This window comes from Motacilla alba, chromosome 4 (assembly GCF_015832195.1).
Source record: "Motacilla alba alba isolate MOTALB_02 chromosome 4, Motacilla_alba_V1.0_pri, whole genome shotgun sequence".
Lineage (NCBI taxonomy): Eukaryota > Metazoa > Chordata > Aves > Passeriformes > Motacillidae > Motacilla > Motacilla alba.
The window spans coordinates 65,715,260-65,731,434 of NC_052019.1; the positions used below are offsets into that span (position 1 = coordinate 65,715,260).

A 16,175-nucleotide genomic window follows, 5' to 3' on the forward strand; every position below is an offset into this window, starting at 1 on the left:
CTCAATAAAACTCAAGAAGTGACCAAATGGACCTGCCTAAGGTAACCCCTTGACTAAGAGGTTATGAGGGATCTCAACTTTGATAATGGAGAAGCATCTGGACACCTAGAGTGGGACCAAGCTGATGTTTAGAGAAGTACAAGGCATTACCGCTACTTACAGCAGTTTTGCTCTTTAATTATTGTTATTACTACTACTATTTTTACCCCCAAGCCATCAAGTCCTAGACAATAATGCTGCCTCAACCTGGGCTAGTGGAAAATGCCTGTGCCCATGACAGGGGGGTCGGAACCAGGTGATCTTTAAGGTTCTTTCCAACCCAAACCATTCTGTGATTCTGAGACTACCCATCTAACTTATTTACACTAAAGCTACTCATAGCACTTCTATTTGCAATCTCTAAAAGTCTAACCAAAGCTGTCACTAAAATCATGAAATAACTCCTGCTGATTTGAAAAGGAGTTTTTATTTTATTCCTTATTTAGCAAAGAATTGTCCCCACAGTGATTTATTAATAACAGATGCGTTGAAAAAAAGAAACCCCAACCAACCCTGAAGGTTAGTTATTCCTTAAAACAAATTTTCAGAAAAATAAACATGATCTCCACATTGTACATCTCCTCATGTTTCAGCTAGATGTGTGGTAGAGTTTTACAGCAAATTTAAATCAAATGCCACCTTTAAAAATGCCTGGGTTTTTATTTTGATTTAGATTACTCTAAGGGAGCTGAGCAAGCAGCACTGGCTATCAGTACATCATTACTCTGCAGAGGTTTTTTCTACTGCCTGCAAATAAGTTTGGTAACAACAGCCTGTTGAAATCCCCACAAGTTGGCCATGCTAGCTCCAAATACATGCTGCAAGCTGACACACTGTATTGACCAAATAAATTCAGAGCTCTTAGCCCTAAATCATGCCCTACAGTACGATTAAATTGTTCAATCTGCTATTTTTAATGGAAGCTTATCTTGAATTTCTTTCCATACAAATGAGCAAAGTGCTTCTCCCAAGAAATGTCAGTCTGCAGTTCCAAAGCAGATTATAGCCCTGTGTAAATGAAACAATTCAGAGAAAGAATAATAAGCTGGCTGCTCTGTATGCCACCACATGCATACATATTTTTCCTTCAGAACATCAACAACAAAAACTGAAATGAGTTTTTTGTTCTTAGCTCAATCAGCATAATCTCCCTAACTTACATTGCTATGTGCTCTGCAAGCCAAGCTCCAGCCCCAGCTGAAGGGCTGGATATTTGAGAATATATTTTACTTGGAACAGAGTTCATACAATTTATTTTCTAATGTTAGTCAAATGTTCCTGCTTGTTACTTAAGCATTACTCTACAGTTACCTTGCCACATTATGAGCCTTTCTATCCTGTCACTTTGCAATAGCTCAGGACTGACAACTTAATGATTTTACCAGTTTCCGATAAAATCCCACTGTGCTGTAGGAAATGACAGATTTGGAATCCTAAAGGGGGCCTATTTTATGCAGTTTTGGACACCTGGGAGACATTTTTCCTGCAGCAGGAATATCTAAGACAAAGGCGATTCTTTTCACATACTGTTTGTAAACAGCTGACATTACTGAATAGGTTTAAACATTAAAAACAAACAAACAAATCATACAAAGGTATAGGTTGTCTTAAATATTTGCTTTTAGCCTGAAGCATTCATAGCTGAAATTTCTATAAATAGCTCTTTTTATATTCTCTCTTCTTCTATAGTCTTCTGGCACACTGACAAGTAAAACATTTTCTTTCTCTGTTTTTTTTCTTCAGTGTACTTCATTTATTTGTTGCAACTTTTACTCTGTGTCCCTATACTTTCCCATTTACATCTTATTTATAGAAGTAACATTCTACTTCAGTTAGTAAAATGGGAACCTGGTGCACGTCAAGATTAAAGTGCAGCTTCAGGCTTTACCATTAGGAAGTTGTGATGTAAATTATTAAATATGCAAGATGCAAATTGAATATCTGATATCAAAGCACATTAAGCCAAAGTCATTGCTCAACATCACAATTATCCTTCATCTTATTTAGATATATAAGTCCTAAAAACACACACAAATTGGATTTGCAAATGCAGCTGAAGACTGGATATCAGAGAACCATAGAATCCTTAATGTTGGAAAAGATCTTCAAGAGTCTAACCACTAAGCCAGCACTGTCAGGCCACCACTAAACCATGTCCCCAGGTGCCACATCTACACATCTTTTCAATATCTCCAGGGATGGTGACTCAGCCACTTCCCTGGGCAGCCTTTTCTAGGCATCGACAACCGTTTTGGGGAAGAACTCTTTACTAATTTTCAATCTAAACCTCCCCTGCTGCAACTTGAGGCCATTTCCTCTTCTCCTGTTGCTTGTAACTTGGGAGAAGAGACCAACACCCAGAACAAATGGAGATATCAGGTATTGCACTACAAATGGATATGTAGTTCAGGGCTCAAGACTCTGCAAGGGAGCCACACTGGGTAGAAGAGTTTACTGCTTTTATTCCCTCCATCACTTCTAGCTAGACATACACAAACCAAAACGGGGAACCCCACTGTATATTACTGCTCTATGACTTTAATTTCAAACATGAATTCCATGTATGCTGGCCATTTCTGCCTGAAAAAGGAACTGTTGGGCAATAGTTACTGATTATGGATGGCAAATAGATTTGGTTTCATTTCTAACTCAAACACTGCGGAGTCAAAAATCTTGGCTTGGATTCAAAGAGCACTTGGTTTATGTTCTGCTTTGGAAATATTATTAAAAAATGAGAGAAGAGGAATAGAAAACATTTACTAGAGAAAAAAAATGAAGGCAGGAGGGGGTCAGAGTGCCAGGCATATGGTAATCAGTTGTCCCAGTTTTTGGCAGAATTCCTCACCTCAGATGCATTCTGGGGGACAGAGAGAGAAATAACTTCCCTCCTTCCCCTCAAAAAAGTCTCTTAATGTAGCACCTTTAACTGTTTGTATGTATGCTAGAGAGGAAAACCAGGCTCCCAATCTGATGAGATTGGTAAAATCCCTGAATTAGCCCAAGGAGGTCATGGATACCAGGAATTTTAAGTCTGTCCACTTCTATTTTCTAAATTTTGAGAAAAATTATTTTGAGGCTTTTTGCAATTACTGTTGTTAATTAGCATTCCCTGATAATCATCCCTGTAATCTACAGCAGTTAATTAGCCCCGTGCGTAGTCATCTATGTCATTAATTATTCCTGGCTCTCATTTTTCACATTGAGAGTTTGGGGGCACTTTGCACATGTTTTTTTCATTACACTTTATCATCATCATACTAAACAAACCACCACAGGGCTCTGAGTCAGTTGGAATAAGGCAGCAAGGAAGGAGGTTTTTCCCAAAGTTGGAGTGTCTGCTAGCAAACGCAACGTCACTAATTTCACATTCCTCCGAGTTCGCCTGGAAGCCAAAGTGATTTGGCTGAATTCGCCTTAAAATCCTCATTTTAGCACTTCTTACCATTCCAGCCCGGCGGGCAATGGCAGTGTGGAACTGTCCATCAGACACTTTCTTAGCTGTGGTGAGCTTGTATGTGCCACTGCCCAGGTTGTAGGAGAACCTCAGCCTCCCTTCTGCAATCTCCAGCGCCAGGAATTCCGCCCGCTCCCCGGTCTGGTTGTCGTGGTTATACAGCAGCAAGGCGTTACTCTTTATGGTGGCAAACTTTATGTAAATGTAATTGTTGTTGGGATCCATACTGGGGAACTCCATGTAGGACAGCTCTTCAAATCCGTAACTGTTGAGCTCGCAGTGATTCCCAAAAACACCTGAAAAATGAAAAGTGAAGTCTGGAATCGGGGAGTTTTTTCCTCACTGTGCCTTCTCCCAGGAGCAAAGTATGGATGTGCTCTCCACATGGCTGTGGAACCCCTAATGCACAATTAAAATCACACAACCAACAGAAGAATGCTGAACCCACAGCTGGGGGCTGAGGTAGATTGTATTTAAACTTAAAAATTGAATTCCAAAGGACAGATGCATCTATTGAAAAGCACTTTGTCGAGCTCCGTGGCTTCTTTGGAAAACACCAAGCCAAGCCAATTTGACAGCTCTGTCAAGACATGGTTGTTAATTATCATCAGGCATTTATTAATCCGGCTATGGAAATAAATGTGCAAGATGGTTTATTTTTCGTTCTGCGGCTGTTGTCTGAACTGTTTCTCACTGGGTGGTTCATTTTTTATACTCATGAAATAAGCGTATGTGTGATTAAAATAGTATGTCTCCTCATGTTTTTACTGATATTCATATTTTGGTGCATTCTACATACTTCTTTTCAGATCTCTGTCACATAATTTCCCTTGATTTTTCTTTTACTGCTACAACAATGGGAAAAAAACCCTGATTTAATTTATGACTATTAGTTACATTTGCAATGGGAAATTAATTAACCCTGAAGAAATGTACAATACAGGAAATAAAAGGAAATAGAGAAATTATTCCACATGTTAATAGAAAAACATATTCAGCATAGTTACAAATGAATATTGAGAACTATACTTTTGTGAGAGCATTTTCAGCAACCTTGAAACACTGTAGATGATTTCTGGATTTCTGTTTTTTTTTTTATAAATGTGTTACATTTACTTTCATACTTTTCCATATGAACAATGGCAATTCTGGATTAATCTGCATTCAGAATCAATCTTGCTGCAATCGTGTCACGATGCCTTAAAATATCCATGTTGTTCTATGTTTTTATTGGGTCCATTCCACAAACCAAATCTGGGATAATTAAATTCTAAAAATTATGAAACTATTTTGGCACTACTATATGCTTCTCTGATGTAAAATACTGATGTTATTTACAGTGGTCTTACTCTTCAGCTCCACTAAAAGGGCCTGTTATTCATCAGGAGAGCTTTGTTATCATCATACTTCCTCCTTCAGACTGAACTTTGGATATTCTTGGTGGTGAAGGTACTTCAGCCCTGATCCAGCTGTGTTTAAGTTTCTTCCTTAGGAAGCCAATGGTCTGATTTAAGTATTTCAAGCATCCATTCTTACTTTTGGACAGTTATCTCTATCTATCTATCTATTCAGAAATATTCTTCCTAACTTTTAGGCACTGAGTTGTTTGGCTAGGTCTTATGTTTTTCTATGAGAGATAAAGGACCTGCTACTAGGAATGACAAATATGTATTTGTAGTGACCACATCACTTTTTAATTTTCCTCTGAAGAAAAATGAGTTAGTTGAACCTTTAAATAAATGCAGTTTTTCCAGATCTGGAATAATTTTCAAACCAGAAATCGTTTATGCATTTATTATTCTTTCTAAAAACAAATTGAAATATGAATAGGGAAAGGGGATATGAAGAGAAGAGAAGGGTACTCACCGAAGGGACAGTGGCAGAAATACCCCTCCAGCCCACTTTGGCAGGACCCACCATTGAAACAGGGGTTGCACTCGCAGTAGTTGACAGTGGAGTCACACGTTTTCCCTGTGATGAGGGACAAAAGCAACTTCCAGGTCAGACTATTCAAGGAAATAGGAAAGTCAGGCTGGTGTTGTTGGTAATGAGGTTATGAACCAATGCTGAACACATGGACAGGAGAGAGGATGCCAGGAACCAGCTCTGGGATGGAGAGAGGAATCACAGACAGGATGCTGGGCTGCTCCCAGCCCTGCCATAGGCATAATGTGTGGCCCAGAGAAAATAATTCTACATTTCAAGTGTCTCATTGTGATTATAGGTACTGGTGGACTGTTGTTTTAATTGAATTATTTTATTAATTTGTGTCTATAAGAGAGATCATGCAATTAAAGGCCATGCTGAAATAAAGAACTGTATCTTTTTTTCTCCCTGTTGAGTGCAACATACTCATGAGTGCAAAGGAGATACAGACAGCCATTGCTGGACCCTGCACAAGCAGGTCATGCTGAACAGAGGCTGCTATTGTACATTATATGATTTTTCCTATTTTTCCTCATCAATTACAACCTCCTTCCTGACTTGGAGAGACCACAGTCCTCTGGAGCTAAAACAAGCTACCCTGGATACAGTCCTTTTCTAAGCAGACATTGTCACATGTGGTAAATATTATTCCCCAGAGAACAAACTGAAATCACATGATTCATTTCAGCAAGGAAGGGAACCAAGAGAAAAAGTGAAGATTTTAACAGACATCAAATACAGACACGCATATTCTATGTAAGAAACTAAAATTTTCTTTGCATGGAAATATTAGCTACAAAAATATTGGTCTTCATTTCTAAGGTTTTCAATGCTTGGCTTTGATGAGTATAGCAACACTTCCACCACATCCCACTCTTGGAACCTGCCTTCCTGTCACCAGCAGTGCCAGACTTTACTGCCTGAGCTCAGCAAAAACTTCAAAGTGTTCTTACGTTCATCCTCCCTGTTTCACTGCAAAAATTCACAAAAGGAGCCACAGTCTTCCAGACTTCTCCTGAACTTCATCTCAGCCAGGCTGTATGCACAAAGCAAGGGCTAGATTGTCTTAATGCCTCTTTCTGCATCAATAACTAATTGTTTTATTTCTTACACCATATGCGTACGTTTAAGTTAAAAGCACAACATGAGCTTGCACAGAGGGTGTCCATTCTTGTATGTCACATATATCTTGTAATTTTACATCTCCCAGGACAGGAATGCGCCAGGCCTTAGAGGTTGCTGGTGCAACTTAAAACTGTAGCAAATCAGGACTTTGCTTTACAAACCTTTTTCAGAGTTTAACAACTCGAGTCACCTAAGGAAGAAAACCTCTTGTTTTTCACCCCTCTTCTACTTTTTTTGTTTAACCTACAGTTTGCAAGCAGCTCTTCCATGTGAGCAGCAGCTCTCCATGTGTGACTGCAAGCAGGGTGGAAATGGAGCGCTGGAGGATTCCTGCGGTTAATACGTCACTTGTAGATGCACCATAAATCCAGGAAACTTTTCCAGTGTCTGAATCTAATTATGCTTTGGGGGTATTTATTTATGTTTTATTCTCTAATGGGCATGACTGAAGGATGAGCTAACTTTTTATGTGAGATTTTGCTGTTTTCTTTGTTTTCAATTTATGGTCTGTAGAAGAGGTCTTTGACTCATGAAGGAGAGCCCATAGCAAGAGTGAGACAGATATGCTTAAAATAGCTCAGTGATCCTGCTCAGTTTTCACAAAAAATCAAGTGGAGCTAAACAGGCTTACTCAGATTTTTGCAGTTCAATCTAACTAAATACTCTTCTTTTTCTCAGCTAACATTAAAGCTGGCTCATTTGCTGAGTCAGCAAGAGAATATGGATATTTATTTCAGCTGCATTTACTTTAACCAATGAATAACAGCATCTTCTTTATGCTTAACTGTTGTTTGAGGAGCTCTTGAAACCAATAGAAGCATGTTTAGAATAACAGATTTATGGAATCATAGAACGGTTTGGGTTGGAAAGGGCCTTAAAAACCATCTTGTTCCAACATCCTACCATGGGCAGGGACACCTTCCACGAGACCAAGTTGCTCACAGTCCCAGCCAAATTGGCCTAGATGAAAACTGAAGTTAGCCGAGTTTATAGATCAATCCTAGGCTGAAATTCTGAAAGACGCAAGGTATTCATTTCTGCATCAGAAAGATCTTTTTCTGAAGACCGTGAAAATTAGGAGAATGCTGGATAATTGGTAACAGACAGCATTCAACATTTATCATTCATCACCTCCAGCTGATGTTATCACAGGCAGGGGCTTATGCAAAAATCTAAGTTACTCAAACTATTTTTTTTTTGTTAATTGAAAAATGTAGCAGGAACAGATGCCAGCTGAATGTTCTTCATTTAAGATTTCAGCTGATTTGGGAGTTTTAGTTTTTGTGGTTCTCTATGTCCATCTTTTAAAGTGGTTGTTCTAGCATTCTAATCTTGCATTTGAAACAACTTCACAAATGTACATTCCTTCATCTTAATGAATCCTGGAAAACAGGAAATGAAGGGTTCAAAGGAAGGGCAGACAACTACTGTAAATCACCAAGCATATTCCCTCCAGAAAGCGATTATTTTAAAAACAAAACCTGTTCATCATTAAGAGATATAATTATAACAGATTGTTCAAACCCTAATGATGTTGCTCTGAGGTAATCAGTCTTTATAATCCTATCCAGTGAAAAAAATGACATTACCTTTTGCAGTATGATGAAGTGAAATGCAGCTGACAAAACATAATAAATCAAGGAAAAGTAAGACTCAGTTTTCAGGTACACCATTATAAAGGTCTACAGCTCATGTACTCTAATTTACAGTGAACAGAGAGTCTGTCCCAGAAAATTCTAATTTCTACTTGCATGCACTACCATGTAACTGTTATTTTTTTACCAAGCATGCAAATTCAATTATGAGACTGTATTTTCATTCCAACAGAAGCAGCAAAACTATGTATATGGGGAACTGAATTAGAAATCCAGTATTTTGGATGCCTCTTTTTTGTTGTTGTCGAGGCATTCAAAGCTTAGATTCATGAAGAAACAGTGTGAGGCTTTATTTTTACATCTACTGTGGCTATCTTTAATCACCTATGAATGCAAATTAAGAGCCCAAGCAGCTGTGCTCTCTTTCTGTTGGCAGTCTAATGATGACATAATAGCCTCTATGTCAAGCATTCTCAAACAATCAGTACACTGACATTTGTTTGCAGAACCTATTGAATATTTAATTTGAAGAATTTAAAATATGCTTTTGTAGACATAAAATGTCTAAATATACTGTGTGATAACTGTGATCTTATCTAATAAGCTCTGTTGATATTAAACTCCAAAGATACTTTGTCTTTTAATTACACTGGTGCCATTTGTTTTCTGTCTTGATCAATTAATCTCAGGACACTTTAATAACTCTTGATTCTGCAATGGCCAACTGATTAAACAACATCTGACTTCCAAATAGAAACGTCTGCCTCAGTGGCAGTCTATTTTAAGGTTATTTGTGTTGACAAGGAGTTTAAGAAAGCTCCTATCAGATGCCACATTTAATTCATGGCATGAAAGAAATCCAACACTTCAAACTCTAAGAGTCTCTCATCACATTCTCTTAGCAGAAACACTCTTTCTTTTTTTTTTTTAACTTGTCACATGCAGTGCTTGATTTTTAGCTGACATAAGGGTTGAGCATTAATGTACAAATTTAATACCAGAAGAAATCAGCCGGATGCTTCATAAACGTTTCAAATTACAGTCTAGAGGCATAAACTGTTGTTTGCTGCTAGAGTTAATAAAGTGTTTTGCTTCACTGCAACAGTAAACACAGGCTCACGTACTCTCTGGTGCTAATGACCTCAAGAGTTACAGGGCATAGGTGCTCTAGAATTATTTTGCCATGCTCCTGGCAAAATAATTTGATATGCTAGTACAACATGAAATAAAATCCTGGATTGGTAACTTAATTAGAACAGCTTGTCAATTAACAGCAATTGCTCCTGACCTGAGGCTCAGGAGCATATTTGTGAGGTTCGTGCAGAATATCTCATCAGTATCCTTGATACTGCACTGAATATGTATCCACTGCTGCAGCTGTGATTTAAATTAAGTAATTAAACATTTACTTTGAAATTAACTTTCTCCTCCATTCTCTCCTGCCCAGACCCGCTTTAAGTAAAAAAAAAACCCAAAGGAACAGTGGATCCCTTGATCCCTCTGTGGGTCACAGGTGAGTTGTGGTGGTGGCAAGTCCCACACCAGACTGGACACAGCTGCGCTGAGCTGGGCTGCCCTGGGGCTTCCTCAATGCAGGAATACTCCTCAGAAAAGGCACTGAAAGCCTCACCTCATCTCCCCTGGTTAGATTTTTTTTTCTGAGTTCTAAGAATAGTGGCTATAAGCACTGGATAAAATTGTTCAGACCTACCTTAAATATCCTACTTACAGCAGAAGCACAGACTAGCCTGCTTTTTTGGGTTACAATGCTGCTGTGTTTGAATGTGTAATAAATATCAGAAAAAATACTCAGAAGAGGTAGAAATGCTGCAGACATTTATGTGCTTAATGAAAGAAAATAAATGACAAAGGGACAAATTGCAGAACAGAAAGGTTGACCATTTTGCGTGAATTCTGTTTTTTTCCCATATTCTTCATCTGTTTTCTGGTCTGCAAATAATTTGGGGCAGAGGCTGATTTTCTTACTTGGCACACTTCTAGCAGACTTGAAATGCTCCCACAATATGCATAACAATAACATGTACAGAAAAATCATACTTAAGCGTTGGAAATGGTTTCCACACATTAAAAACATTTGAATAGCCCTCGCAAAAATCTTTCTGTTCTAATGCAAATCAGGTAAGTGAGATTTGCCTTGGGAGAGACCTAAAATAAAATAATATTGCAGGCACCTGGGTATTCTGAGTTTTCACACTATTAATACCTCATTTTGTATTACCTCTTCATCCACTGGGGATGCTTGTATTAAAACAATCTTGGGCTAAGAAGGCACTCTTGCCATCTTTTCTGGACTGTAAGGTATAGAGGAGTAAAAGCATACCTGTATACCCAGTTTTACAAACGCAGTTGAAACTTCCTGGGAAGTTCTGGCAGGCAGCACCATTTTTGCACGGGTTGGAAAGGCACTCGTTGACGTCCCTCTCGCAAGCCATGCCGGTGAAACCCTCAGGGCAGCTGCAGGAGAAGCCCCCCACCAGGTTGTGGCAGGTGCCGTCATTGTGGCAGGGCGACGGGAGACACTCGTCGATGTCGGTCTCGCACAGGCTCCCGTCGTACCCCGGCAGGCACCTGCACACGAAGGGCCGCAGCGGCTCGTTGGCCACAATGATGACAGGGACGCTCTCGTGGGTCCTCAGGGCGGGGCCCACCGCCAGCCTCCTCAGGCAGCTCCCTCCGTTCTGGCAGGGGCTCTGCAGGCACCAGTCATGGTCCACGGCCTCGACCCGCACCCCGCTCTGGCGGAAGAGGACATCCTTGATGCTCTCGAAGAAGGTGGCCACGCCGCTGGGGTTCACGTACTGGTTGCTGCTGCGCTTGACGGCGGCCATCAGGAAGGTGTGGTTGCTGTCCTCATAGAGGCCGTAGAGTTGGATGGCTGTGCCCAGCCCCGTCAGCTGGGAGCTGGCGATGCGCAGGAAGTGCAGGTAGTGGTTGGTCAGGAAGTCCCGCACGCTGTGGATGCTCAGGCGAAGGAGGACGCTGTTATCGATGGTGGCATTGCTGAAGCCCGCAAAGAAGATCCGGACGCTGCTGGTGACGGCTCCGTGCAGCCCGTCATTGCTGAGGACGGCCAGGTCAAATGTGCCATCTGTGGACCTCGCCTGCGAGTGCAGCTCGCAGGTGCCCCCGGGAATGCTGAAAAGGCTGGTGACTCCTGAGGTGAGGGAGCACTGGAAGCTGTCTAGCACGTCTGGATCCTGTGGCTTTACGTTGCCCAAAATTCCACCTGGGAAGAGGTTGCCATAATAATAAACAAAGATTTCTACTGTTCTAGGCTGAGACGGGTTGTCATTTTGGTCTATTACCTTGATCTGCACAGTTCCTGTGGAAGACATCTGAGGAACGCCAGAGTCTCTCGTAATGACTGAGAGATAGAAATCGCTGATTTGCTCCCTGTCAATCTCCCTCGTTGTTGTCAGGACTCCAGCGGTGCTGAGGCTGAAGTAGCTGGTGGCAGGGCCAGTGCTGAGCAAGTAATACGTAAAAGGACCTTGGTTGGGAGGGAGATCGGGATCCGACGACTGAAGCGTCATCACCAAAGTTCCTGCACGGTTATTCTCCAGGACTTCTCCTTGGCTGGTTGACAAGGTAGGGCCGTTGTCGTTGATGTCTTCCAAAGTTACCACTAGAGAGGCACTTCCTGTCGCAGACGGCGTTCCCGAATCGATGGCCAGCACAGAGAGGTTGTAGACAGGCAGCGTTTCTCGATCCAGCTCTGCAGTGACCGTCACCTGTCCCGTCTGTGGGTTGATGGAAAAGGCGCTGTTCTCGTTGCCTGACCCGATGAAATAGGAAAACCTGCTCCAGCTGGGGACAGAATCTGAATCAAAGGCACTGACGAATGTGACGTGGGTGCCTGGAGGAACACCCTCGCTGATCCGTATATTGTAGGCTCCCAAGGTAAAAACGGGAGGATCGTTGGCATCCAGGATTGTGATATTAACAGTTACTTCATCTATATCTGCACCACGAATGCTCCCCAAATTTTTTGCAAGGACTTTCAAAGAGATTCGTTCTTCTTTTTCTCGGTCAAGAGGTCCTGAAACGTAGATCTGGCCACTTTTCTCATCTACCTGGAAGCCCTTCTTTCTGCTGTTGCCAAAGATGAGGTAGTGGACTTCTCCATCAATGCCCATATCACGATCACTTGCAAAAACTTCACCTACAACAGTGCCTTTGGAGGCTGCCTCTGAAACCTCAAAATAATATAGTTTGGACACAAAACGAGGCACATATTCATTTGTCCCTTCTAACTGGATGTTGACAGTAGCAAAGCTGCACCTCTCTTCATCTGGAACATTAAAAGCCTTTACCGTTAGATGGTAACTCTGCTTTGTTTCGTAGTCTAAAAATCCCTGGGTGGTGATGGTTCCCGTGTTGGGGTCGATGACAAAGAGGTCGCTGTCTGAGGACTGGATGGCATACGCAATCACAGCGTTAGATCCGGAGTCAGCATCAGTGGCGTTTAAACAAATAACAGTTGTCCCACTGGGGGCATTTTCTAGCACGGTGGGAAAGTACTCCTCAGGGCTGAATGCTGGGGAGTTGTCATTGACATCAATGACATTAACAGTGACACTGCAGTAGCCTGTTCGGGACACCCATCCTCCATCCGTGGCAGTAACAACCAGCTCGTGCTTTTGGTGTAACTCAAAATCAAGTGGTTTGGCCAGTGTCAGTGTACCAGTGGTTGTATTAATAGCAAAGATTCCAGCTTCATTTCCAGAGGAAATATTGTATCTGATTAATCCATTCATAGCAGCATCTCTGTCTCGTGCTGAAACTGTCCTGACCACCGTTCCAACAGAGTAGCTCTCCGGGATAGTAACGCTCATGCGGCTCTGGGAAAACTCGGGTGTATGGTAATTTTCTTCTGTCACTACTATTTCAACAGCTACCTCGGATGAGAGTGGGGGATTACCCTTGTCCTTGGCATTCACTTTAAACAGGAAGTTTTTGTTCAAATCAGCCATTAGTGAAGATGACACAGAAATCCAGCCTGTACTTCTGTCCAGTCTGAATTTATTAGTTTTGCTCTCATCAGAGATGAAGTACTCCACTTCAGAATTCAAGCCAAAGTCCTTGTCATCCACCGCAGTAACTTTAATCAAATTTGTGCCAACCCTCACGTTCTTAGTCACAGGAGTGAAATACTTAGGGGCGAGGAAGAGCGGCGTATTGTCATTGCTGTCTACTATGTTTATGGTGACAGTGGTCTCGCTCACTAATGGGGGACTGCCCCGGTCTGATGATGTCACGATGAAGCTGTGCCTGTTGATGTTGACATTGCTGGAACCACTGGAGTTTTGGTACCTTAAGTACTGCTTGTTGAAAATCTCTCCTGTGGTTGCATTAATGCGGAAGAACTCTGACTGGGATTTTATGAAGTAGAAGACTTGACCATTGGACCCTTCATCTGGATCGGTGGCCGAAACCTGGGTGACCTTTAGCCCAATCCCAGGAAGCTCGGGACACTCCAGGTAATAGGATGGTTTTGTAAATCGTGGGGCATTGTCATTGACATCTGTGATAAATATGGTGACATCTGTGCTCACTGTCCACCCCGAGTCATGCGCAGAGACCCTTATTCTGTAGCGGTCAGTGTCCTCCCTGTTCAGTGGTCTGCTGATGGTGATGTCCCCAGTGCTGGGATTTATGGTAAACGGGAGACTCGTATCCCTTATGGAGTACCTGCTGACTGCGTTCACCCCGATGTCCTCATCTGATGTTGTGACTCGTGTTACTGTAAAACCCAGAGGAGCATTTTCAGGCACAGAAGCACTGAATATCTGTGAAAACCTCGGAGCATTGTCATTTTCGTCTAAAATATTAATGATAACTTTGACAGTCGTGCTCTGGAGTGGAGTGCCTTTATCTGAAGCTTTTATGGTTAGCGTGTACTGAGACAGTTTCTCCCTGTCCAAGGGCCGGACACTTCTGATCTCACCAGTGGCTCGATTGATACTGAAACTGTTTTCGGTATTGCCCTCAATTATTTCATAATTTAGCTGTCCATTCAGACCGCTGTCTCTGTCGACAGCAGCCACCGTCAATATCTTCCGTGGGGACAGGTTCTCCGCTATTTCTGCAATGAAGGGATCTTGTTCAAACTCTGGCACATTATCGTTGACATCAATCACCGATACTTCCAGTTTCTTGTAGGAGGAAAAGGGGGGAAAACCCGTGTCTCTGGCCTCAATCCACACCACGTATTTCTGCACAGCTTCGAAATCTAAAGCCCGACCAACAGAAAGCTGTCCTGTCACCTGGTCCACCAGGAAGGTGCTGCCCAGGTTACCGCTGGCAATGTAATAGGACAAGGAGCCTCCTCTGGCTGAAGATCCAGAGACGGTGGTGACAAGCGTCCCAACTGCTTGGTTTTCAGGGAACGTGAAGGTCTCCTGCTCTGCCTGAACACGAGGAAATTCAGCTTTGTCCACAAACCTCACGGTGACAGTGGTAGAGTCTGTCTTGGGGTACCGGCCGCCATCCCTCACGTGAACAGAAATGGTGACTTCAGACTCTCCTGCCAGTGGTTTTGCAGCCAGGATTGCCCCCCTTGCTGGATCAATGTGGAATTTCTCAGAGTTCTTCCCCACGAGGGAATAATGGAGCTCGGCGTTGGAGCCAGCATCTGCATCGGTGACAGTCACAGCAAACACGAATGAGCCTGAAACGCAGAACAAAGCTAGGTCAGTCCTTTAATGAATGCACTGACTGTGAGAAACATCATGCCAGCCTTTCACTCGGAAGCACATCCTGGAGCAGCATGCTTTTCCTCACACTGCCCTGAAAATGAACTGCTTTTTTTACAAAAAAGCGAGCTCAGCAAGGGGCAGGTGAGTCGCTGAGTCCACAAGACATGCACCCAGCCAAAAAATGCCAAGTTGAAAAACAGGACACTGCATTCAGAGACACGGACGTACAGATCTCAGTAACTGGGAAACAGACCTGCAGCCTTTTGGAGGCCTAGCATCCTGTTTCTAGAACATTCACACAATAAAAACCATAAACCCAGTAAGACTGAATGCTATTTTGATTTTTAAAATTACTCTTAGCCAATTTGTCCACAAAAAAACTATACCCTCGAATTCAAGGACTATTAAGGTTACATAAGTGAACAGGCAGCATCCGTGGACATTTACCCTACACCACCATCCCTTGCAATTCCTTCTCTTCCTGCTCCTCAGGCGCTGCTTCTTTCTCCCCACTAGCTCCTTACTTCTAATTTTCTAAGAGTATTCCAAGGACAGTAACTAAGTGGACTGCATTTTTTAAAAGCACACTGGTAAAACAGAAATACAAAACTATTGCACACTAGTACAATAACATGATTACACTCAGACTTTTCAAGTATTTTGAATTTATGCTTCACAATAAGTTTGACTGTATGTGCACCATTTGCATTAGCCTCTACATTTGCCCACTTCCAAGTAGAACCCAGGGTGCTCTTCCTCATCAAATTTTACAGATCTAAAGCATGATATGTCTTTCAAATTTGACACTGTCCAACCAATTTGCAGAATACTGTGGATGTTTTACTGTTACTAAAATTTAGAAAACACACAGTTTTGTATAAAAATCATGCTGCTTTCAACCTCTTGAGGGAAAATCATTTAGAGGCAGTAATGACTTTGACAGCATCCCTTAAAACTATACTTCATGTCACTATTTGTCATGTGCAGTGATTTGTACTCCAGGGGCTGGAATATTTAGACAAGAACAGTATTCAAACCCCTGTGAGAAATGGGACAGAAAGAAATGAAGATTTTGTGCTTCAGTTATTCAAATTATAATACTAATATTATTACTAGTTCCTCTTTTTAGACTCAAAAAAAACCAAAAATAAAAGGAAGTTGTAAATAAGAAAAGTGGCTACATCCCTAGGCTTTTGCTAAGTTAAAAACAGAGTAAACATAGCTTAGGTTTCTAGTTATAAGAAATTTCATAGAAAAAGCACCCAAAAAGATACTGCCAGAAAACATCAGGTCAACCTACATGTACCCCTTGTGAAA

General features: G+C 41.8%; 1 protein-coding gene across 1 annotated transcript in view; it reads right to left on the reverse strand.

The window, feature by feature from the left end:
• The window catches only part of FAT4 (FAT atypical cadherin 4), a gene marked incomplete at its 5' end in the record, with an annotated part of 125,239 nt that overhangs the window by 14,847 nt on the left and 94,217 nt on the right, over positions 1 to 16,175 (reverse strand). The window contains 3 exons of the mRNA XM_038136631.1: positions 3,482 to 3,789; positions 5,360 to 5,464; positions 10,481 to 14,830. Of these exons, the coding sequence (XP_037992559.1) occupies positions 3,482 to 3,789; positions 5,360 to 5,464; positions 10,481 to 14,830 (4,763 nt within the window). The remainder of the gene's footprint in view (positions 1 to 3,481; positions 3,790 to 5,359; positions 5,465 to 10,480; positions 14,831 to 16,175) is intronic.